This window comes from Macrotis lagotis, chromosome X (assembly GCF_037893015.1).
Source record: "Macrotis lagotis isolate mMagLag1 chromosome X, bilby.v1.9.chrom.fasta, whole genome shotgun sequence".
Classification (NCBI taxonomy): domain Eukaryota; kingdom Metazoa; phylum Chordata; class Mammalia; order Peramelemorphia; family Peramelidae; genus Macrotis; species Macrotis lagotis.
The window spans coordinates 183537235-183563582 of NC_133666.1; the positions used below are offsets into that span (position 1 = coordinate 183537235).

Sequence of the window (26348 nt, forward strand, 5' to 3'; positions counted from 1 at the left end):
AACTAAACATGCAACTAAAAAAATTAGAGAAAGAACAAATTAAAAATCCTCAATTAAATACCAAATTAGAAATTCTGAAAATTAAAGGAGAAATTAATAAAATGGAAAGTAAAAAAAAACTATTGAATTAGTAAAACCAAAAGTTGGTTTTATGAAAAAAATCAATAAAATTGATAAACCTCTGGTCAATTTGATTAAAAAAAAACCAAATTGCTAGTATCATAAATGAAAAAGATGAACTTGCCACCAATGTGGAGGAAATTAAAGTAATAATTTGAAATTATTTTGCCCAACTCTATACCAATAAATTTGATAATCTAAGTAAAATGGATGAATATTTACAAAAATATACGTTGCCCAGGTTAAATGAAGAGGAGATTAAATACCTAAACAAACAACCCTATCTCAGAAAAAGAAATTCAACAGGCCATCATTGAACTCACTAAGGAAAAAAATCTCCAGGGTTTGAGGGATTCACAAGTGAATTCTACCAAAAATTTAAGGAATAATTGGTTCCAATTCTATATGAACTCTTTGGAAAAATAGGGAAAGATGGAAATCTGCCTAACTCTTTCTATGAAACCAATATGGTGCTGATACCTAAACCAGGAAGAGTTAAAACAGAGAAAGAAAATTATAGACCTATCTCCCTAGTGAATATAAATGCAAAAATCTTAAATAAAATCTTAGCAAAACGATTACAACAAGTTATCACTGGGATAATACATTATGATCAAGTAGGATTTATCCCAGGAATTCAGGGTTGGTTCAATATTAGGAAAACTGTTAGTATACTCAATTATATCAACAATAAACCTATCAGAAATTATATGATCATATCAATAGATGCTGAAAAAGCTTTTGACAAAATACAGCACCCATTCCTACTTAAAACACTAGAGAGTGTAGGAATAAATGGACTGTTCCTTAGAATAATTAGCAGTATCTATATGAAACCACCACCAAGCATTATATTCAATGGGGAGAGGCTAGAGGCATTCCCAATAAGATCAGGGGTGAAACAAGGGTGCCCATTATCACCACTACTATTCAATATTGTATTAGAAATGTTAGCTTCAGCAATTAGAGAAGAAAAAGTAATTGAAGGAATTAGAATTGGGAAGGAAGAGACAAAACTCTAACTCTTTGCAGATGACAGATGACCTAGAGGATCCCAAGAAATCATCCAAAAAACTACTGGAAACAATTAGTAATTTTAGCAAAGTTGCAGGTTATAAAATAAACCCTCATAAATCCTCAGCTTTTCTATATATGTCTAGCAAGGTACAGCAGGAAGAGCTAAAAAGAGATATCACATTCAAAGTAACCTCAGACAGTATAAAATACCTGGAAGTCTATTTGCCAAGACAGACTCAGAAACATTTTGAATACAATTATAAAACACTTCTCACACAAATTAAATCAGATTTAAATAACTGAGCAAATATCAACTTCATGGATAGGTAGAGCTAATATAATAAAAATGACAATTCTACCAAAACTAAAATGCTTGTTTAGTGCCCTACCAATCAAAATTCCAAAAAAGTTATTTAATGAGTTCAAAAAAGTTATAAGTAAATTCATCTTAAGAAATAAAAAGTCAAGGATTTCCAGGAATTTAGTGAAAAAAATGTGCAAAAGAAGGGGGCTGAGCCCTACTTCATCTAAATTTATAAAGCATCAGTTATCAAAACTGGTTTGGCTAAGAAATAGAGTGGTGGACCACTGGAATAGACTAGGAGCAACAGCAGCAAATGAATAGTAATCTGCTGTTTGATAAACCCAAAGAGTCCAGCTATTGGGATAAAAACTCTCTCTTTGATAAAAACTGATGGAAAAATTGGAAGTTAGTATGGCAGAAAATTGGATTAGACTAACACCTCACGCCCTATACCAAGATAAGATCCAAATGGTTACAGGATTTAGACATAAAAAACAATACTATAAGCAAATTAGAAGATCAAGGACTAGTTTACCTGTCAGATCTATGGAAAGGGAAGCAGTTTATGACTAAGGAAGAGATGAAGAGCATCACCAAAAACAAACTAGATGGTTTTGATTGCATTATAAAGCTTTTGCACAGATAAAACCACTGTAACCAAGATCAAAAGAAATGTAGTAAATTGAGAAACAATCTTTACAACTAATGATTCTGACAAAGGACTCATTTCTAAAATATACAGAGAACTGAGTCTTATTTTTAAGAAAAGCCATTCCCCAATTGACAAATTGTCAAATGATATGCAAAGGCAGTTTACAGATGAGATCAAAGCATTCCATAGCCACATGAAAAATTGCTCCAAATCAATTATTAGAGAAATGCAAATTTAAGCTTCTCTGAGGTACCGCCACATACCTCTCAGAATGGCCAGTATGACCAAAAAGGATAATGATCATTGTTGAAAGGGTTGTCGGAAATCTGGGAACACTATTACACTGTTGGAGCTGTGAACTCATCCAACCTTTCTAGAGAGAAATTTGGAACTATGCCCAAAGGGCAACAACAATGAGCTTACCCTTTACCCAGTAATGTCACTACTGGGTCTATACCCTAAAGAGAGGATGAAAAAGGGTAAAAACATCACTTGTACAAAAATATTTATAGCAGCCCTGCTTGTGGTGGCAAAGAATTGGAAATCAAGTAAATGTCCTTCAATTGGGGAATGGCTTAGCAAATTGGTATATGTATGTCATGGAACACTATTGTTTTATTAGAAACAAGGAGGGACGGGATTTCAGGGAAGCCTGGAGGGATTTGCATGAATTAATGCTGAGTGAGATGAGCAGAACCAGAAAAATACTGTATACCCTAACAGCAACATGGGGGTGATGTTCAACCCTGAAGGACTAGTTCAATCCATCAGTGCAACAATAGGGAACAATTTTGGGCTGTCTGCAAAGGAGAGTGCCATCTGTATCCAGATAAAGAGCTGTGGAGTTTGAACAAAGTTCAAGGACTATTCCCTTTAATTTAGGGAAAAAAAACAGATATCTTATTGTCTGATCTTGTTATCTCTTATACTTTTTGTTTCTTAAGGATGTGATTTCTCTCTCATCACACTCAATTTGGATCAATGTACAACATGGATACAAAATAAAGACTGATTGCTTTCCCTGGGGGTGGAGTGGGGGGAGGGAAGTAAGATTGGGGGGAAAATTGTAAAACTCTAATAAAATCTTTTTTAAAAAATGCTTACAAATAATTTTTAATTAAAAAATTTGTGAATATATGGAAATTACATTCTTTTATATCAATGAATTATTTAATGGAACAGAAATGTAAATTTTTTTTACCATTATACCTTCCAACCAATATCCCCTATCCTTTATACCTCTCCTTCCTGCTGATTTTATCGTTTTTTAAAAATTCTTTTTTTGGGGGAGGGGGTGAAAAAGATACTACCAAGTTCTTTAATCACTGTCTTCCCTCATTTCCTCATGTATGAAATGGTGACAACAATTGTAGAATCAAATCCATACAACAGGATAGGTTACCTTCTATTGAAGTTTGTGAATATAAAATGAGATAATATTTGAAGAGTTCTTTGCAAATCTTAAAGATCTATATATCTTTCTATGCTAGCCCATTTTCTTTAAAAATGAAAGTAATATTGTTCTTCCTTAAACTTTATCAGAAAGATTGGTGCTCAGTGGCATTAAATTTATTCTTAATATTTATTTTTAGGGCACAATCCTTTGCTGAAAGATTGAGATTAGGAATTGCTGTCATTCATGGGGAAGCTCAGGATGCTGAGTCTGATTTGGTGGATGGGAGACATTCCCCACCTACAGTCAAAAACATAGCTGCTATACATCCCAGTCTGGAGATTCCCAGTAAGTCCAGAATTTATATTAAATTTTTTGTCTAGCCAGTTTCTTATTAAGAGAGATTTCCTTCTCATTTTTTCTTAGTAATTTTTTTCTTTTCAAGGAAAAGCTATATAAGAATTTTTTTTATCGATGCGTATTTATTGCCTAATGCTTTGCTTTGTAACTAGCATTGTGGGAAGGTATAGAAATGAAGATGGTATGTTCTATTTTGAATACCCAGTAAAGCTCAAAAGAAAGGTTTTATGTATCCAGGTCACAATAAAGGACAATTTAAAAGCAACACATTTATATTATTACTAGCTTGATGACATATATTTTATGTGTGGTAGAGAAATTAAGAGAATAAAAAAATAGTCAAGGAAGGCTTTATTGGATGTTACCCTTGTGGAAAAACCGACTGGAAGGAATCATTTGAGATTTTTATTAGCTAAGAGGAAGGATGGAGGGAATAGCATGAGAAAAAAAGATGCCTGAACTAAGAACAGAAGAAAAGATCTAAGACTTCAGGTTGGAGAGCATTAAGAGGGAAATTTGGATCATGTCAGTCAGGTCATGGAGGACTTGGAATACCAAGGAATTTAGATTTCAACTATCATCTTTTTCTTTGAGCTATTGAAAGCATGCAGACGTGTTGATTTGGTCCTATGTAGATACATGCTGTCTTCCATTAAACTGTTAGCTCCTTAAGGGCAGGGACTGCTTTTTTCTTTTATGTGTATCCATAGCATTTAGAATAGTTCCTGGTACACTGTGATTTTGTTAATAATTGCTTGTTCACTTTTAATTGACTTACTTCTGGTTTCCAAGCATTAGTTGTTGCTCCTTTCCCAGAACAGCTCCTTTATTTACTCTCTTGATCTCATCCTACCCTTGTTTAGCATTAGCTTCATTAATGAAATTATTCTCCTTGTTTTATTTCCCCTTCTCTGTTCGCACCTAATTCCCTAACTTTTTAGTCAAATATCCTCTTTTTTAATATGAAATTGAAAAACAATAAAAATGAACATTTTTATTTACAAAGAACAGAAAGAGATTGTATTTAAAACTGAATTTCTATTAAAGAAGCTTTTTAAAAGTGTATATTAAATTTATTAGATATTATCAGATTGTCCTGCTTGTTTAAATCACCTACTATACTTCCTTTCTAGTCTTTTTCATCATTACTTTGAATATTTATTGAGTTCCTTTTCTTTTGACACTTTTATCACTACCTCCTCTTCCCTTCCACAATTCTATCCCTGACAGTGTCCCCCAAATGAAAACCCTCCCTTATAACAAATGAGTATCATCAAGTAAAACATGTACCCATATTAGTCATTTGGTCAGTTATGAAAGTATAAGTTTTATATTCTGCACCCAAGTCCATATCTTCTATCATGAGGTGGAAAACGTTCTTTATCATCAGTCTTCTGGAGTCCTTATTAGAGTACTTAAGACTTTAATTTTTTTTTACAATACTATATTGTCATATTCATATTCTCTTGGTACTCATTTCATTTTACATCATAAGATAGGAAAGGGAAATAGGTTGTCCTATGACAGTCATGGTGGTGGGGGGAGAAATATGTTTCTCTTAGTCATTGACAGCTAGATTTTTGCCAGAGATTTCTTTAATAGAATGATCCTTTACTTAGAAGATGTTCATCTACCCAAGAGCCAGTATGGTTTTAGAAGGGGCTGAAGAATTTCAGTCAGTATGGTGTTTGCTCCTTGACAATTCTAGGTGAAATGGTAGGAGCAGAACAGAGATCTGTACACAACATTTGTTGATCCACCATGGCTTTTAATACTGTCAGTCATGAGGTCTTGTGGAAGATTATGGCAAAACTTGGTTGCTCAGAAAAATTCATTAGTATTGTAAGCCAGTTCCATGATGGTATGCTTGCTGGGGCCCTGGATAATTGACAGTGTTCTTTAGATTTCCCAGTCACCAGTAGAGTGAAGACTGTGTGCTTGCTCATGATGTTAAGCATGTTTTGTTTGTTTTTTAACAGAAATGCACTTGCTTTTTATTCTTTTTTTTTCCTTTTTTTTCTTTCTTTTGGTTTTTGCAAGGCAATGGAGGGTTACGTGGCTTGCTCAGGGTCACACAGTAAGGTAATTATTAAGTGTCTGAGCCTAGTTTTGAACTCAGATCCTCCCAATTCCTGGGTCAGTGCTCTATTCAATGTGCCACCTAGCTACCCCTGTTGAGCATATTTTTAGAGATGTCAAGACTTCATCAAGGACAAAAAATGGCATCAAGGTTAGCTAGTGTACTGACCTTTTATTAACTTGAAATTATTTAACTTTGAAAGACTACAAGCCAAGACTAAAGTGGAGGGAGAGTTGGTGCTCTACTTTTTTTTTTTTAACAGATATTTGTTTACAGATGTTTCAGCCTCTGAAGCTGAAATGAAACGGAGTTTGGATCAGATCTAGTACTAATTTTGCCTGACAATTAACATCAACAAAGCAGAGATTATCCAGCAGCCAACACCATACCATCTATATATGTAGCCATTGATTAGTAGTTTTGAATGTAGTAGACAAGTTCACTTTTGTTGGCAGTGTGCTTTCCAGGAATGTACACAAAGGTGATGAGGTTGATGCACAAATTAGCTCAGTATTTGGAAGGCTCTAAAGGAAAGTATGGCAATGAAAGTCAGGCACTCACACAGAAGTCAAAAGAAAATATACAAGGACATTGAGGATCTCTCTGAAGATCTTTGGAATTGATTGTGAAACATGGGAGACAACCAACAAGTTGGTCTATATCAAAGAAGGCACTGTGTTTTCTATAAGCAAAGCTCAATTGCAGTAGGTCAAAAAAAGGTGAGATGCACAAATCTAGCTGTTTCCTAAGTGATGGATATTTAATTTGTTTCTAGTTCTTTACTTTAGCAAGAAAGCTATTAAAAGTATTTTTGTATGTTTGGATCCTTTCATTTCAACTTTGATTTCTTTAAGGATGTAGTAATGGGTCAAAAGGTGTGTGTTGTTTACTGACTTTTTGGGATAGAAATCCATTAGTTTGCTGTTTGATTGGACTCATTCTCTGCTCCACCAAAGATGCATTTTTAACCTCTCCTTCCATTTCTCTTCAATAATTGTCTTTATTTTTCTTTTTTGTCACCTTTGCTGATATGAACTTCAGATTAACCCCTTTCCTTTTGCAATTGAAGAAACTCTGGTTCAGAAGTTTAAGTGACTTGTCCACAGTTCCAACGGGGAATGTCAGGTGGTATTTGAATTGCTTAGTTGAAGAGTTGATTGCTCAGTTTCCATTTATGCAGAGTCACATAGGAAATATGTGATAAAATTGGAATTCAAATTCAGATCATCTAATCTAGACTTTGTCATGTCATTTCCCCAATTTTAATGTTGCTATTCCTGAGCTGAGGTACCTAAAGAAACAATGGGAAGAGATTTTTTTTTAACTTTTTTTGCAAGGCAATGGGGCTAAGGAACTAGCTCAAAGTCTCACAGTTAGGTAATTATTAAGTGTTTGATGTTGGATTTGAAGTCAGGTCCTCCCAACTCCAGAGCTAATACTCTTCTCTATTCACTGTGCCACTAAGAACATAATCATAGTAGTGTGCAAGTGGTGATTTAATTCAGATTTTGAAATCAGTTAGTGTCCTTTTTTCATCTGCTGGGCCATCAGTCAAGTCGGTGACCATAGGAAAAAAAATCAATCTTTATCTCTGGACATCAGTTTCCTTAAACAGTTCTTTAGTTTTGATCTTAATTTCTTTTAAAAAGCCACATTTTCTTAAAATATTGTGTCAGAAAAATCATATTTGGAACTTTGTGTTTTCAAATCTGAATTAAAAAGAATGAGTATTAAATTAGTATTTCTGGGTTGTTTAAGGTTTTTCCTCATCCTAATATCTGCTATTAGGGGTGAATGAATGAATGGATGGATGATGAACAATGGATGGATGAGTAATGTTCTTAGCAAAAAAAATTCTAATGTTATAAAAGTGTAGGGATTTTTTTTATAATCATTTTATTGTAAAATTGATTCTGATAAGAAAGGAAATCTGAATTTTTAACTGCAGAGAAATTTCTTAAGGAAAACCTAACATGTATAACAGTGTGTTTCTTGTTTTTTCTTAAAGTTCTGTTTTTAATTCATTTTTTTTTTAATTTTGTCAGTGTTGATTCCAAAAGAAAAGCCACCCATCACAGTTGTTGGTGACGTAGGAGGAAGAATAGCCATTATTGTGGTATGTGGGCGAAGGCCCTTTATAATTTAAAATTTTTAGAAATATACCTAATTACTTTAAAGAATTAAAGGTTATATCTATGCATAATAGATTTACCTAATAACATATTGCATACATTGTATTTCATTAAATTCCTATGCTAAATGTCTTACTGAGTGTTGTAGATGACCTTAAATTATAAGCTCATCCATTACAGCATAGGCCTTGGCAAGTCTTTCAAAACTGGAAAAGCTTAAAGTAGGTTCCCAGTGATGGTTTATATGTGTGACCTGAGGACTAGCCCAGTTAATTTGGGGAGGCTCATCACTCAGCTGAATGTAGAAATTTTTTGACCATACCAACACATGAAAACCATCTATTAAGTAATCAAAAGATTGCAATTATTAGAGAAAGAAATTACTAATACTTATATTGTTGAAGATAAGGCAGGAAATGAGAGAGAAATTGATGTAGGACTAAATCCTACAAAATAAAACACAGGTGACAGTTCTCTGTGTCTTTTTCCACAGTACCCTCTTCAATTCAACATTATTCATTAAGGACAACAAAGTATTTTCTGAAATTTTTGTTTGTGTAAGAAGAATAATTCAACTGTAGCACTTAGTTGAATTTAATGTTTTGTTTTGGTAGTAATGTGGAGTCTAGTTTTTTTTAGTTTCCAAGTAATTGTGATGTTTATGATTATTGATGTTCCTTTAAGACATCGTTGATCATGAAGCAGTATCAAGACCCAAAAGAGGAATTGACCCACACCTGTCAACTAGCTTGATAACTAAATCATTAAAAGATCAGGTAGAAGTCATAGATTTATCTATCCTTTTACTTTAGTCTCCCTTTTATCTCCTTTTACCTTCCCTATTCATCTTCTCTCCTATTCTACTTCCTCTTCCCTCTTCCATATTGATTCATCTGATTACTCTGTCTTCTCTTTTTTTTGTTATACTGAATATTGAAACCTTCAGGTATTATTGATTATAAAAACTCCATATTCTTTACTTAAAACTTTAAAGTTGAATGTTATTTTAACAAGAAATAAGTGGTGGGGCTTCTCTTGGGATCTTTGCATTTCTAACTTATTTGTATATTCTTAAGCTACTAAAAGAATTTTTGTTTAATGATATTTCCAGACTCGCCAAATTTTATCAGTTAGAAAGGATCTTAATGTCCATCTATACCACCTATTCTCAAAAGGAATTCCCTCTATAACATACTTAACAAATGATCGTCTCTTCTCTGCGTGAAATCCTCTAATGAGGAGGCACTTGCCTTTTATACTATTGTACTTTGAGACTTCTCTTAACTGTTTATGAAATTTTTCCTGAAGCCATACTTCTTTTTTATATTTTCACCAAATTCTACTCTTTTCCATGATAGCTGTTTAAGTTTTTGAATTCAGCTATTCTGTTCCCTTAGATAAGGGTTGTCCAAACTGTATCCTGTAGTGCAATTTTATGTGGGCCCCTGTTGATTTATAAATGCTTTAGTAAATAAAGCCTAGCTTCTGAAGAGTTCTCATTAAAATGGCTATTGTTTCAATAAAAACTTTTAAAAGTAAGATTGGGCAGCCCTCCTTTAGAGTATTGTCTAGGCTAACTATGCCCAGTTTCTTTAACAATTGCATAACACACTCAGAGTTATTTTCTTTCCAGGTTGCTATCCTCTGGATGCTCTCCCAGTTATCAGTGTCCTTCTTAATCTTTTGCCCCTAGTTCTTTTTTTTTTTTTTTTTTGCAAGGCAGACGGGGTTAAGTGGCTTGCCCAAGGCCACACAGCTAGGTAATTATTAAGTGTCTGAGATCAGATTTGAACCCAGGTACTCCTGACTCCAGGGCCGGTGCTTTATCCATGCCACCTAGCCGCCCCCGCCTCTAGTTCTAAACACAGTAGATGAGGATAGAGTACAGAATTGACTCTCACCTTCTTATTCTGAAAGCTATTCCCCTCTTAATGAGACCCAGTATTGCTCTGACTCTTTTGGAGTCCATATAATATTACCAATTTATTAAACTTATATTCTCACCCCATCTGTTCCAGACAAAATTCTGTCTAATCACTTCTCATCTTATGCTTAAGAAACTAATTTTTAAAAATTTAAGCAAATGACATTAATCCCCTTTGAATTTTCTCCTGTTAGCTTTAACCCCACATTAGCACACCACCTCAGCGACTCTGCATCTACTATAAGCAGGGCTCTCTGTTATACCTTGAAGATACAGAGACACAAAAGTCATATGTGTAATTCAAGAAAATTCAGAGGAAGAGCAACAAGGTCATACAGGGATAGTATTAAACAAAATATTTATACTGACAAAGCAAGGAAGAGAATAGGTGGCAAATGGGGAATAGTTTGGCCCTCCGCTCCCTTTTATTAGAGGTCAGCACCTGGTACAGGAGTTCTGAATGTAAAACCATGCTACAGTATTTGCAGTATGACCTAAGTAACATAGCTGTTTAACATTCTAAGTTTTCAACAGTAAGTTGAAACAGTACCAATAAGTGCATTCATAAACGAAGATACAGTAATATAGTTTGGACCAATGAAATGAACTTATTTTCTGTATTACTAATTAGGAGTGAAGAATGAGATAGGGAATTTAACTCTTACTTATAACCACCCAACAAGAGGCTAGTAATACCCAGTCCCTAGTTTTATTAGCCTTAGAATACAAGCATACTGAGAGACTGGAGCTATACCAATCAAGCTAGTTTTTACTGACTTACTATATTTACCTTTAAAATACTTAGGGTAATACCTAAGATAGTCCAGTACTCTTAAAGAGGGCTTGAGTTGGGTTTTGAACAGAGATAGACCTTAGATGAGAAGTGTCGGAAAGGGTAAAAAGAGAAAAGAGATGGTGGAATTAATGATAGGAATAAGTACTGTCTATTCCAGATACAAGTTCATTTTGGCTGGGTCTAAAGGGAGGTCTATATATGCCAAGTGAACATAATTTTCTCTGTGTGTGTGTGTGTGTGTGTGTGTGTGTGTGTGTGCGCGTGCGCGCACATATATGGATATGCACATACATAAACATACACATATACATCATATTTATGAATATGTGTATGTATATAATGAGTATATGTACTCTGTACAATGTAATTTTGAGTGTAACATTCATAGAAATAAATTGGAACCAATATGTGAAAGGCTAAGGAGTTCGAATTTTACTGTGTTAGCATTGGGGAGTTAATTTTGATCAAGGAAATACTTTGTAATAAAAAGTATTTTACAAAAATTGGCCAGGGATACATACAACAGTGAAATCAGTCATTGAAAAAAAGTATTTATTAAGTGCCAACTGTATTACTTACACTGTGCCCACTAATCTAGGGATACCAATACAAAGAATGAATAAATTCCTACTCAAAAGTAACTCAGGACTATACTTACAACTATATGCAAGGTAAGAAGGACCTATGCTAGTGTCTTAAAAAGGAAGTTCAGTACAATTCTATTATTTGATGGAGAGAGGAAGGGGAAAGTCTTTTGAGAGAGAAAGATATAGATGACCCAAGGTTTGAAAACTGAGTAATTGAGGGAATGATGACAGTAACAAATAGAATTACATCCATGTAGGAAGTTTATTTTGGTGGCAAAAAATGAGTGAGGTTTAGCACATTCAAATTCCAAAGCATTCTTTGTCTTTAGTGTTAAGTCTTTCTTTCTACCTCTCTTTTTTATCTGCCATTCCTTTCCAGGAAGGACTTAGAAGGTCTTCTAGTTATGGATATCCATATATAACCCATTTACAAGGAGCTTATGTTTTGAACCACATGAATTCTCTGGTAGCTCAAAGGTAGCTCAATCCCTCCTTCCCTACCCTATGCCAAAATCTTCCCAGTTCTTGCAGAACTCAAGAAAGGGTTCTTTTGAGGGCAACCAACAGTTCCTAAAGACTATTATAATCCGTAAGCTCCATATAACACTTGGCAAAAATTAGTAATTGTGAGTCTCCCTATCTTCTTGACTCATACAAGGTCTTCCTACTATCTCCAAAGATGAGACAAGCACACTTTTTCCTACAAATATATAAATGACAGGGTTGGCTAGAGAAGGTGATTCTGCTTTTCTGATCCAATTTCTCACCCAAGATGGGTTGTTTTGAAGCAACATTAATTCTGGATGAGAAAAGTTATATAATGGATAAAATATAAATATATATGAAATATTAAAAAATAATATTTGTTCAGTGTACTAGAAGATCCTATCAGGTAACAAAAGGAAGGTAGGGAAAGAAAGACAACACAATTACTGGTCACTGTTCTTTATTTTTACTTGTCTTACATTGTTCTGTTTTTATTGCAGTTTATTGTTGAAGAATTTTTTTTGTTTTTTTTGGTTTGTTTTTAAGTATTTGAAAGCGGTTTTTTTTTTTTGCTTTGTTTTTAAGTATTTGGGAGGAGTTTTTGCTTGTCTTCTCCTCTCCTAGTCCTCTGATCTCGCCCATTCCAGAACAGATCATTATCTGTCCTGTGACTTTAGGAGAGAGAATTTTTGACTTGATATATTGCCAAAAGAGTCTAGCATCAAATGATAAGAAAGCTGTAGACAATACAAAATACTTGGGAATCTCCCTTCTAAGGCAAATCTAGAAACTATAGGAACACATTTACAAAACACTTTTCACACAAATAAAATCGGATCTAAACAATTGGGAAAATGTCAATTGCTCATGTGTAGGCCGAACTAATATAATAAAAATGACAATTGTTCCTAAAGTAAATTACTTATTCAGTGCCATGTCAATCAGACTTCCAAAAAATTATTTTATAGAGCTAGAGAAAATAGTAAAAAAAAAAAAATTCATCTGGAAGAAAAAAGGTTAAGAATATCAAGGATTAATGGGGAAAAAATACAAAGGAAGGTAGTATAACCATCCCCAGATATAAAATTATATTATAATGTGACAATCATCAAAACTATCTGGTATGGGCTAAGAAATTGAGTGGTGGATCAGTGGAATAGATTAGATACAAAAGAAACAGTAGTAAATAATTATATAGTTGTCTAGTTTGATAAACCCAAAGACTCCAGCTTCTAGGTTATGAACTCAGTATTTGACAAAAACTGCTGAGAAAATTAGAAAATAGTATGGCAAAAATTAGTCATAGACCAGCATAAGGTTAAAATGGGCACAAGATTATGCATAAAGGGTGATGCCATAAGCCAATTAGAACATGGAATAGTTTATCTGTCTGGTCTATGGAGAGGGGAAGAGTTTATGACCAAAGAAGAGATAAAAGAACATTATAAAATGCAAAATGGATAATTCGATTACCTTAAAAACTTTTCACACAAATAAAACCAATGCAACCTAAATTAGAAAGAAAGTAAAAAACTGGTAAATGATTTTTACAGTTAGTGTTTCTGATTAAGGACTCATTTTTATATACATATATATATATATATTTTTATTTTTTTTTAATTTTTTTTTTTTTAACAAGCAATTGGGGTTGATTGAGGTTGTCCAGAGTCACATAACTAGCAAGTGTCAGAGGTCCTTCTGACTTCACGGCCAGTGCTCTATGTACTATACCCTCATTTCTACAATATACAGAGAACTGAGTCAAATGTATAAGAATAAAAGTAGTAGGACTTGATATTTGCAATTTTTGAAGAACTCAAACATACTCATTCTCTCTCTCTCTCTCTCATTCTTACGCTTTCTCAACCACCAGGTTATTCTGATAAATGCACTTTGCTGAAGATTGTTTTAAATATAGTTAAGATTGCCTTTTGATTTTATTTTATAAATTCAAACTGAACAGCTATGAAGTTAATCACTTCTGAATATTTAGACAGACTCTCTCACTACAATAAGTTTAAACTTTCAATCTAAATAAGACTATTGAAATCATCTAAACTTGTTCTTGGTCTATAGTGAACATAAGACAAATTTTCACAACACTGATATGTACCATGTAATTCAATCATGTATCAAATGGTCTCTGAGAACTGCTAAATGCATTAAGATGAAAAACTTCCAAATAAATATTAGTCTTTTACACTTAAAGGATTTATTAGGTGTTCACTACTGAAGAACTCTTGATGAATTGCTATGACTACAAAGACAAAAAAATAGTCTCTGCCCCCAAGGAGCTTACATTCTATTAACAAAAACAGCAGATCCATAAATAAGATGGGCAGAGAAGATAAAAAATGCAAGATAGTTTTTGGGAAAGAAGGAGAAGAGGAAACAGAAGCAAAATAACATTAAGCTTTCTTCATGTAGAAAGTGACACATGAGTGTATTTTGAAGGAAACAAATTTTAAGAGGTGAAAATAAAGAGGAAATCTGTTGTGGGCATGGGGAAAACCTGGACAAAGGTATGGAGATGGAAGGTGGAGCAACAGAAGGAAATCTAGTTTGGCAGTACCATACCAAGATGTGAGAGTCATACATAATAATGTTGGAAAAGTAGCTAGGGTTCAAGTTATGAGAGGGTTAAAAAGTCAGGCCAAAAATTATATCTTTGATGCTCAAGGCAGTAGGGAGGAAGGAAACAAGTATTTATTAAATGCCTTCTATATGCCGCCCTAGGAAGTAGATGCTGTTATTTATCCCCATTTTATTGTTGAGAAAACTGATATAAACAAGGGTTAAGTGATTTGCCTAGAGTCACTCAGCCAAGTAAGTATCTAAGGCAGGATTTGAACTTGTCTTCCTGACTCCATACCCAATGTTCTGGGCACTGCATCACCTAATCATTGGAATTTATTGAGTAGGGGAGAATTGTGATGGTTATTGTTTTTGATACATAGAAAAATACTTCATTTATCTGGGACCACCAGATTTAGTAGATAGGGATAAAATATCCTTTTATGCACCTTTACATCCATTCCTCAGGCTTGCTGTGCAGTCATATTAAATTCATCTGGTTTCAAGTTATAAAATAAGCAAGGTTTAATTAACTATCCCTTTTTAAAAGTGTCTAACTGAAGAGGGAAAAAAAACTGTACTTAAATGCAATTTATTAAAATTGTTAATTTTCATGAAAGTAAAAAAAATCAGTATTTTTAAGCTTCTAGTTGATCATCTACTTTCAGTTAATAAAAGAAAGTTAACACATTGTTGCCAAGATCCAAGGCTGATTCACCAAAAGGTCCAGCTTGGGAAAGTGATATTTGGCTATTAAGACTTTATTAAGGGTACTGGCCCTGGAGTCAGGAGTACCTGAGTTCAAATCCAGCCTCAGACACTTAATAATTACCTAGCTGTGTGGCCTTGGGCAAACCACTTAACCCCATTGCCTTGCAAAAACTAAAAATAAAAAAGACTTTATTTGGATGAAAATACAATTTCATGATATGTATTCCAACTTAGATAAGTCCCTTATTCACCAAAATGCTGATAGTATTAGCACTTTTTATAGTAACAAAGGAGTAGAAATAAAATAGATAGCCATTATTTGAGGAGTGGCTAAACAAATTATGGTACATGAACAGAGTAGAATAATTTTATGAATACAGAAAAATAAGGCAAAATTTAGGAAAATTGATGTAGAGGGAAATAGCATAACCATAAAAACAATATGCACAGTGACTACAACAATGCAAATGGAAAGAACATCAGCAAAAGAAATGGAAACTGAATGCTTTAAAATTATAATGACTACCCTCTGTCCTGTTACCTCTCCTCCCCCAGTGAAAAGAGATGTGAATTCATCAAGGACAACCAGGTTTCTGTTTTGCATTTTTGCTTTTATTTCCAATGTGAAGGTCATTCCCAGATTCTCAGCAGAGAAAACAAGCAAAATAACATTAAACTAGTTTCTTTTTTATCTCATTTCTTTTTCCTGCCCACTTAAGCAGCAGTCATATCCTTTCTTTTATTACCATCTTATATAGAAAACTCACAAAAAAAAAAGACAAAACCAACCAAATAACCTACCCTTTTTTGTTATCCTGAACTTCCCTTGCCTGGTGCCAGCTTTAGCAGTCCTGGCACTGTTTTTACAGGACCATGTTCATATTAATCCTGGTTGCCTGCCCTTGCTTCCATCTTATCTGCATCTTTTAGAAATATTTGCTGTTGTTACCTATCAGTCTCTTAAAAGAACTCCCATTTTTAATTCTATTGGGATTTTTTCCCATTGAATTTTAGAATTTTATTCTTAAGAATTTCTCATTTCTCTTGGGTTATGATTTCACATAAAGAATTTTAGTCCATAGGATCCTATTCACATTTGAATTAGGATCTCTAGTTCCTTTTACTCATTACCTAAACTTTGGACATTTATAGACATTTGAAGCATTGTGTCCTATCACTGACTCCTTGTATTTTGTCTCCTATGAACTTAGGAGTGTGTCGACTATTTTTTTTTCCCTTCATTGTAGTTATATATATAATTTGGTGAGGAGATATATATCTTTGTATGTATATGTGTAGTTTTCCCATCCTTTTTATTTTAAAGCTCAATTGATAAGATTTTAATACAGCCAATGAATATATATTCTTACCAACTTTTCTTAGGTTCTCTGTCCTTGGCTAGAAGTCTGTCATTCCTCTTTATTTAATTTCCCTCTCCTTGAAATTGGGACATGAGGGTAGAATGGGAAACGGTTTCCTTCCATATGCCAGGTCCCAGGTTATTTCTCTGCTGGATAACTGAAATGAAGTTTCCAAGGTTAGTGTTATTACTGACCTAGACTTGGTTGTTGCTGTTCTTGTTTGTTAAGGAGGAATAAACAGCTAAATTTTTTTTTCATGAAAAAGATTTTGGTTTTCCATGCTGTTCTTATAGGAAGTAGATGTTTTAGAGACCTTTTTGGAAAGTAATATGGTACAGTAGGGGAAAAAATCACTGGTTTAAGTTAGAAGACCAGAGCGCAAGTCTCAGTTTATTAGCCATGCAATCTTAAGCAAATTTCCCTGAGACTAACTAATCTCTCTGACACTTGCTTATAAAATATTAGCAATGGTAGGTTACATATACTTATTGCTTTGAGGTTTGCAAAATGGGCACATCAGCAAACCTATGTGAAATATGCTGTTATTCCTATTTTGTATCCAAGATTTCTGAGACTCAAGAGAAGTTAGTTGACTTGCCCATGGTCATATAGCTGTACATGTTGAGAATCAGAATTCAAAACTGAATATCTCCTGACTTCCAAATACAGTTCCCTTTTCTAAAATGAGTTTTCTGAGCAAAGATGAAAATACACGTACTGTTAACCTGACGGAATTGTCTTCACAGAAGACATTTTTATAGATTTTAAAGCAATCATTGTAAGTTGATGATCAAAATATATGACATTTCAAATAATTTCTAATACTAATTTATAATTTCTAATGAGGAATAGTTTTGATTCAACTAGTGTTAACATTATCCAGCAGACCTAATGGTGAGGTCTGACAAATTTAGGTTTTGCTTTGTCATTGTTGCTAAGAGAAAGATTTTATATATCCCAGTGATGTTTCTCTTTTGAAATCTCAAGATCCTTTAACTCCATAACAAGTTACTTTTAAAATATAAATGTGTTTTTAAAATAACATGATAAAAGGGTGGCTAGGTGGCACAGTGGATAAAGCACCAGCCCTGGAATCAGGAGTACCTGGATTCAAATCCCGTCTCAGACACTTAATTACCTAGCTGTGTGGCCTTGGGGCAAGCCACTTAACCCCATTTGCCTTGCAAAAAAAAACCTAAAAAAAAAATAACATGATAAAGCATGAACAAGGGACAGCTAGGTGGCGCACTGGCCCTGGAATCAGGAGGACCTGACTTCAAATGTGGCTTCAGACACTTAATAATTACCTAGCTGTGTAACTTTGGGCAAGTCACATAATCTGATTGCCTTGCAAAAACCAAAAAAAAAAAAAATAATAATAATAATAAAGCATGAACATGAAATAACATGACATCAAAAATTAGCTTCATTGTTTTATAATCTACTTTGGGCAGGACTTTTGTGCCTAGTAAAGTTTTTTTGTATATAGGTGTTTCATGAGAAAAAGTAATACAATTTGAGTAAAGTTCAAAGTTCAAATTGACTTTTTGGTTCCCTTTTTTAATTCCTTCTATTTCTTTAGAAATTCACCATTGTTTACTGTCTGGCTGTTTAGCTCTTTGATTATTAACATACTTCTAGTCTAGTAATGCTAAATATAACTGAATTAATTCAAGTTTATTAATTTTTTCCTTTTGAGTTACCTCATACTGATTGACCTTTCTTTTCTGTCTTTGTCAGAGAAAGTAAAGGAAATTATCTTTGAATTATATCTTCTATATAAATTCTACTTGGCATTTAAAATAAACATGTTACTAAGCCAAAGTTGTAGTAGCAATGTTAAATTGTAGTAGCTGTGAACTCAGTTACTTTATTATATTAAAATATAACTTTTTTAAAAAGACTACTTTAGATACTGTCTAAATGTTGCAAAACATTCTGTTATATTGCACTAGTTGTAAAACAAACTATTTCCAAATTTTTTAAGATAACCTCTCAGAAAAAAGTACCAATCTATTTTTGTTTTATGTGTAATTTTACAGGATGACATTATTGATGATGTCGACAGTTTTCTTGCAGCAGCAGAAACACTGAAGGAAAGAGGAGCTTATAAGATCTTTGTGATGGCAACTCATGGTCTCCTATCTTCAGATGCTCCTCGATTAATAGAAGAATCTGCTATTGATGAGGTAAATAAATCTGCTTCACAAGGTCAGAATAGTATTCTAGGACCTTGTTAAAGATAAATCTCAACTGAAATAATGTGAAAACATTTGTATTATCCTATACTTACTCAGAACACATTGAAGGTTTTGGTTATTTTAAGTTCCCTTTTAAGAGTTGGAGTTATTTTTGGTAAAATTAGTTCTCTTCCCTTGGCCTAATATGCCTATTATGCAAAACTATGAGAAGAGAAACAATGGTAATGGGTTAGAGGAATCATAACAACTCTACCTATCTGGCAGCTTTGCCAGCATGAGACTGAAAGCAAAAGGAAGTTTTTTTGTAAAAGACCTGAGCAGCTAAATTATGTCATAGAACAAAGTTTCTATATTTGAAAGAGCCATTGGAGAATGCTTCTACAAGCTCCATTTGGGTCCTTACTCAGATTCTTACCTGAATGTTTGATATTCTAACAAGGTTGATTATCCAGTTTTCTAACCCACAGCTTTTTAGTAGTAACAGGTATGGAAGGGATACCATTCTGAAATGCAGTTTGTAATAATTCTTTGAAGATATCTAAATTGATTGTACATTTTGACTACATATCCCATTGCTAGCATATCTTTATGTTAGTCCCACATGCACCAAAATAGCTATGGCCTTTCTTTAGAACTTGAAACAAAGCAGATGCCTACCAAAGCTGGTGGTACATCAATAAAGTAAGACTATGTCGTAATCAATAGGAAGGATTCATATAGAAACATGACATTATGTGAGTTGCTGCAAACTGAAACAAGTAAGCAAAAAAAGAATATAAACAGATTACAGGAATGTGAATGGAAAGAACAAAAACAACAGAATGAAATCTTGTTTATTTAAACACCCAAACTTAACCAAAAAGAAGATCTGGGAAACATTGGAAATAATGGAGACTATGGATATGGAAAAGTGCATCTTGATGTTAGTATTGCTATACTGCTTTCTCTTGTTTCTCTAAAAAAAATTTTTTTAAAGTTAAGGGATGATTCTGTGGATGGGAAGGAAAGAGATATATTTAGAAGTAAGGATGAGAAGAGAATATGTGAAGAATAGCATGTGGGCTTGTTTGGCTGGAGCATACTGTGTAAGATTGGAAATAATGTGTAATCTACCCGAACAGATAAACTGGAACCAGAGTATGAAGAGCTTTTACATGCCAAACAGAGTTTATAGCTTATCCTAAAGGCAGCAGGAAGCCACTAAAACTTCTTTAGTATGCTTAAACCTTTGGTTTCAGAATATTGGTGACTCTGTGGAGATAAAAACAAATAGATGAAGGGAAGCCAATTTGGAGTCCCTAAAAATAGTTCAGGTGACAGAGTTTGAGGGCCTAAACCATAGTCATTATGGTTGAGTGGACAAATGGGAATGAATGTTATAGATTGAAGTAAGACTAGATTAGTCAACTAATGATATATAGGGATTAGTGAGTAATAGGTTATAGGCGACTTCTGGTTTGTAAGCCTAGGTGTTTGGAAGAATGATGGTTCTCTTATCAGAAATAAAGAAGTTGAGAAGAGGAGAAAATTTGGGGCAAAAGACAATGAGTTTTTTGTGGTGTTGATTTTGACATAATTATGGTACACCTAAATAGAGATGTCCATATGACAGCTGGAGATGTGAGACTGATGGTTTAAGGGTGAAATAGGACAGGTGTATTTTGTGGGTAGTAATAAGTTAAAAATTTGGGGAATTAATGAAAACACTGAGAAAGTAGAGAGAGAAGAAACCAGGACCCAGGACCTGTCTCTGAGGTACATACTACAGAGGGGCTAGGACAGCAGTGAAGATCTTACAAAGTAAACTGAGAAACATCAGTCTAATAGGAAGAAAACCACAACAAAAGCAATGTCAAAAAACTCATGAAGGAGAGTGTCTAAGGGGTGAGGGACCCTGTAGTCAATATTGTCAAAAGCAGCAAAGAGGTCAAGAAGGATGAAAAAAGACTATTGGATTTAGCAACAAAGATTTCTTTGTGTTTTAGAAAGAGCTACATTGATCTACAGAAGCCAGATTACAAGGATTTAAGAAATGAGTGGGTGGTAAGAAAGTATAAGCAATAAATGTATATAACTTTTTCTAGAACAAGATTATATACTTGTAGGCCTCCAACTCTGGTAGGACTGGTAAATATTATGGAAACAAGATTAGTCACATTCAATCTGTATTTTTTGTTGCCTTTTGACAGTTTTTTGTTTGTTTTGTTTTAGTTTTTTGCAAGGCAAATGGAGTTAAGTGGCTTGCCCAAGGCCACACAGCTAGGTAATTATTATTAAGTGTCTGAGGCCAGATTTGAACTCAGGTACTCCTGACTTTAGGGCCGGTGCTCTATCCACTGCGCCACCTAGCTGCCCCGACAGTGGGTTTTTTTTTTTTTATGTTACTGTAGTCGTGTATTTTGTTTTCCTGTTTTTACCTTCTCTGGATTAATTCATACAAGTTTTCTCAGTGTTTTTCAGAATTCCTCTTTATTTGTTGGATTTTCTACAATGCAATCCCTTAATTAATGGGCATACACTTTATTTCCAGTTTTTTGCTACCAAAAAAAAGTTCTGAAGTCTGGAACTTTAAACTTTAGTTGTTAAGAAAATTAAGTTTTTCCAGACAAATATTCTCAGTATCTTTTGAGGGGTGAAGAGGGATATTCTTTTTATCTTGCCACCAGGGATTCTAGTTTTGCCTATTCAGTGTGTATCGTTAGCTGTTGAGGGGGGGAAATGTGTGTGCTTCATAGGTAAAAAATCTTAATGAAAATATTCTGGAACTTCTTGTTCATTGACTTCAAATTTGATGAAGATACAATAAGCCCTTACTAGAAGATGCTGGCATACTACCAAGACAAACCTTAAAAATAAAAAATAAGAGCTACTACTCAAGAGCATATTAGGTCATTTTATCAATCTTATGTTTGGTATATTTTTCTTCACAGGTAGTGGTCACCAACACAATTCCACATGAAATACAGAAACTACAGTGCCCCAAAATTAAGACCGTGGATATCAGCATGATCCTTTCTGAAGCCATTCGGCGAATTCACAATGGAGAATCTATGTCTTACCTTTTCAGAAATATAGGCTTGGATGACTGAGGTTTTGCTTTTTTTTTTTTTTTTTTTTCATTTAAGCTAACAAGGGCCAAACTGGAAATGTATAGAACATGTACTGTGAAGTATCATGCTTGATCTTAAATATTTCAAGGGAACCTTTTGGGGGGGGGTGTGGAAAGGATTATGGGGTTTTTCCCTTCAACCTTTTTTTTTTTCTTGATTTCTTAATCTATAAGGATAGACCAAATTTTTCACAGTTAGGTGGGATTGAGGGAGGGGGGTTTTGTGTGTAACTTTTTTAAAAATCACATTCCCAACTCACTTGTGTTTAAGAACAGAAAGGGAAAAAAAGATTGGTTTGATAGGTTTAGCTCACTATTTAAAAACAATATTTTAAGCTCACAAACCACCCCTTTTCCAAAGTTGCTTGATTCAAATGATTTAAGATGTTAATAAAATAATCTGTGTGATATTTGACCTTTAAAAACCAGAAGGTTATATGTTGTACGCAGAGACATTTTGTAGAAATGCTTTTATAGAAAAGCATATGAAATATGCACCTGTATTTATTTTCTGCAACAAAAAGAAATAAAGAATTTGTTGTGTGATTTTTTAAATTTTTATTGAATTGTATCATTGTTTGCTTACTAAATATAATTCTCTAATTATAACAATGATGACTTCTGTTTTTATAGTCCTTCAAAGTTTACAAAGCATTTTGCTCACAACAGCCTTCTGAGGAAGACAGTACAAATTTTACTTCCCCTCCCCTTTTTTTCCAGAAAAAGAAACTGAGACTAAAAGTTGCAACCCTATTGTCATGTCACTAATTAGTGTTGTAGCTAATATTCAGACTCAAGTCTCAATTCTACTCTAGCCATGTTTCTACCTTGTCATGTTGTAAAAATAAAATATCAAATAAGTGTTTTCTGAATTCTTTTATGGAAACAAAGAAAATCAGAGGCTTTCTGAAACTATTTTTGCAATATCAAATAGGTTTAATAATAGATTTTTTGTTTCTTATTTTCTGCAGAGTTTTATTCCTTTACTATTAGCACTTAACCAGTCAAGAAACTAAGACCCAGAATGGGGGAAAGTAAAGAAATGAAAACAAGATGCCTCAGATTTTATATCTTTAGACTTTTAAAAATTGGAAAAATACTTTGATTAATTATTGTTTATAGTAAACCAATAGCCACATTTTTATGTTTGTAACCACAAACTAATTTATTTGAAAATTTGAAAATAGGTTATTTAAAACTGAATCTTTTGGTTATATGCTCTTTTCTCCAAATTTACAATCTCTTTGCCTTTATTTAATTTTCAGTTTCAAAAAACTTTCAAACTTTGTTGGGTTTAGTCCTCCATTACACTGAGTCCCAATGGACCTAACCTGTTTGCATTTTCTCTTTTTGTTCCTTTTTAAAAAAAAATTTTAATTTTATTTAATTTTTAAATCAAGAGAAACCTGCCTTCTCTCCACTTTTTCCCAAATCTGCCAGGGTTTTTTTTTTTTTAATAGATTTTTCAAGGCAATGGGGTTAGGTGGCTTGCCCAAGGCCACACAGCTAGGTCTGTGTCTGAGGTTAAGTGTCTGAGGTCAGATTTGAACCCAGGTACTTCTGACTCCAAGGCTGGTGCTCTGTCCACTGCGCCATCTAGCTACCCCTCTGCCAGGGTTTTGAGATGGATTTTCCCCCTAATACTTCATTAGGTCTATTTGTTATCTGCCTCCAATTATATATTTTGTACATACACAATTTTTTACATATTGTTTATCCCATTACAATCTGAGATTTTCATCTTTTTGTCTTTCTTTGTATCCTTAGTGCTTATCACAGGATCTCATGTTTAAAAGATTATTGACTGACTGGCTCCTACCAGTCACTTAGAAAGTGGTCTTTTGAAAGTAGCCTGTTCATTATCAGTATGATAGTTGTCAAAACAATTCTGGAGTCTTTTCTTTTTTTTGCCAAATCAAATATCTATTGTGAGGATTAAAGACATAAATGAATCAAAACTCTATGTGAAATTAAAGGCAGGTGTAGGTAGTCTGCTTTGTGATCCAGGACTATTTGTGTATGAGGCAAAAAAATTATGTGAGAGACTGAAGACATGATGGGCCCTTTTGGTGGGGTGTCCAAATAAATTCCATTGTTGAGATGCACGTGTCATTTGGATGGCTTCCAACAGGATCTCAAGCTACTTTATGGAGAAAATGATGCCAGTAGGGAAGAGAATAAACTTTTATGAAGTGCCAGACACTGCAGTAAGGACTTTATTTTATTTTTTTATTTTATTTTATTTTTTTTAGGTTTTTTGCAAGGCAAACGGAGTTAAGTGGCTTGCCCAAGGCCACACGGCTAGGTAATTATTAAGTGTCTAAGACCGGATTTGAACCCAGGTACTCCTGACTCCAGGGTCGGCGCTCTATCCACTGTGCCACCTAGCCACCCCTGCAGTAAGGACTTTATAAGAATCTTATTCCACCCTGAGAAGTGAGTGCTGTGGTTATCCCTATTTTACAGATGAGGCAACTGAGGCAAACAAGTGATTTGCCCTGGGTTACATAGCTAATAAGTGTCTCAGAATGGATTTTAACTTGAGTCTTCCTGACTCTGGGCCTCGCTCTCTATCCACTGTACTACCTTGCTGCCCAATGGGAGAATGAAGATGGAAGAGCTGGAATATTTTATAAATTGAACATAAAGATAATATTAAGAACTTGTACAACTGGAACTAGGAATTTTTGTATTTGAGGCAAGTATCAAACTGGAGCAGGTAGAATGAAACTATACTTTTAGTTGAAAAAGGCAATGGGATACTTCTTGGGGGAGAAAAGACAGCTGCTGGGGAGGCTACTAAGAGCAGGGGAGATCGATTATATTTAGTACTTTATTATTTTAACTCATCTAACTATAACTGGGTTCTAGTCTGCTCTATGTTATTGAAAGATGGTAAGTGCAATCAGAGCCCTAACTTTGGTGCTCCAGATAAATTACTAGTTATCTTAGATAAGAGTTCTGAGAATTTGTAAGAATAATGAAAGCATATGATTAATTTGAAGCACTTGAGAAATATAAATGGTAAAATTAACTTTCTAGACTATTCCCCTTTTAGTAAGCAAAGTTTAAGCTCATTAGGGATAAGGACAGAGACATTGAACTTTTCCAGGCCTTTGAGTGCTTCAGGATCTCTTCTCCAAAATGTATATATTTGTGGTTTTGGAGGACAAATTCTTTTATAATTATTATTCTGGTTACACCATTTGAGAAAAATGCCTTTGCTCTTCAGAGTTTATTGTTTATGAGAAGCACAATGAAGAGGCATCCTGACCTTGTAAAGAGAAATAACTTACCCACAGGTCTGGCAATACAACTGTGTGTATGAGTACAGGCTGGGGAAGTGACCCTGTAGGGAATATTACATAATGATAGAATCTGAATGTTTTGTTTGGGCTTAGGGTCATTCATGTAGGGTTTGAGAGGTTTCCCATAAATTTTGCCTTAATGTTTTCCCTACTGACCACCATTACATTGCATGAATAGGGGTAAACTTTTAAGTAACATACCTCTAGGTTACAGTGTAACAGAAGAAGTTTATTTTTCAGTTTAGTTGAGTTATTAGCTATCCTGGCTGACATATTAACACATTTGTGAAAGAGGGTGTAAAGCATGCACAGGTTAAATTCTAATTAAACCACCATGAGGGGAAGTTTGTTACAGTCTGTAAATCACGCACTTAGCCATGCAGCCAGTACCTGACCCAGCCTGAAATAATAATTTAATTAGAGGAAGCAATATAGTACATTGGGTAAAATAATGCATCTACAGATAAGTCACTGAATCTCTCTTTACCTCAGGTTTCTCCTCCAGTAAATGAAAGGGATTGAACTAAATGACTCCTGAGCTCTCAGCTCTGTGACACTAGTGGAAACATAAGTGGACAGCTATAATCGAATTTAATATCAAATGAATCTCTGAAGGGGGGAACCTCGGATTTAGGTCTAAAGAGACTCAGGTGGTCTTAACTGATTGTCAGGAAAATGGGGATGAGTTTGCTTTTTTAATGTCCCTAAAAAGAACCCAGTAATTTAAAGAATAATTGAATTATTGTAAAATAATATCAAGTTCTTTAAGTTGTTAGGAGAATGAGTTGCATAATTTTCAAAAGCCAAGGAGGAATGACCAGACTTTCATATGTCCCTACTGTGCCTATGTTCTTCATTTTGTCCCAATTCTACCTTTGCCCTTTTATTTGCTGTTCTTCCCAATAAACCTATTTCTTTTAAGGATTTCTAGTAGTTTTACTTCTTTTAGGTATGTCCATTGCCATTTGGGGGCTGGAGAAGGGAATGGTAAGGAGCTATTTTGTAAGCCTTTCACTCTACATAATCTCAGAGATTTGAAACTAATAACACTGAGGATGATGAAGAAGAGGAGGAAGATGAGACAGCAATGATAGCATTTACATAGAATCTTAAGTGACTTGCCCAGGGTCTAGTAAGTGAAACTAGATTTGAGTCTATGCATTCCTGACTCTAGGCCTGGCATTCTACCCTCTGTGCCACCTAGCTACCTATATGTTTGTGCTCCATGGAAAA

The 26348-nt window shown here is 34.1% G+C and overlaps 1 protein-coding gene across 4 annotated transcripts in view; it reads left to right on the top strand.

The window, feature by feature from the left end:
- PRPSAP2 (phosphoribosyl pyrophosphate synthetase associated protein 2) overlaps positions 1-24666 on the top strand; it is a 64341-nt gene extending 39675 nt beyond the window's left edge. For 3 of the 4 annotated variants that reach the window (XM_074207400.1, XM_074207399.1, XM_074207397.1), the window contains 4 exons: positions 3686-3834; positions 7972-8042; positions 18540-18686; positions 21629-24665. In XM_074207400.1, coding sequence (XP_074063501.1) covers positions 3686-3834; positions 7972-8042; positions 18540-18686; positions 21629-21787 — 526 coding nt within the window. In that variant the 3' untranslated portion in view covers positions 21788-24665. Of the gene's footprint in view, positions 1-3685; positions 3835-7971; positions 8043-18539; positions 18687-21628 lie in introns of all 4 variants that reach the window. The other variant, XM_074207401.1, reaches the window with a different exon arrangement.
- Positions 24667-26348: the final 1682 nt, after the last annotated feature.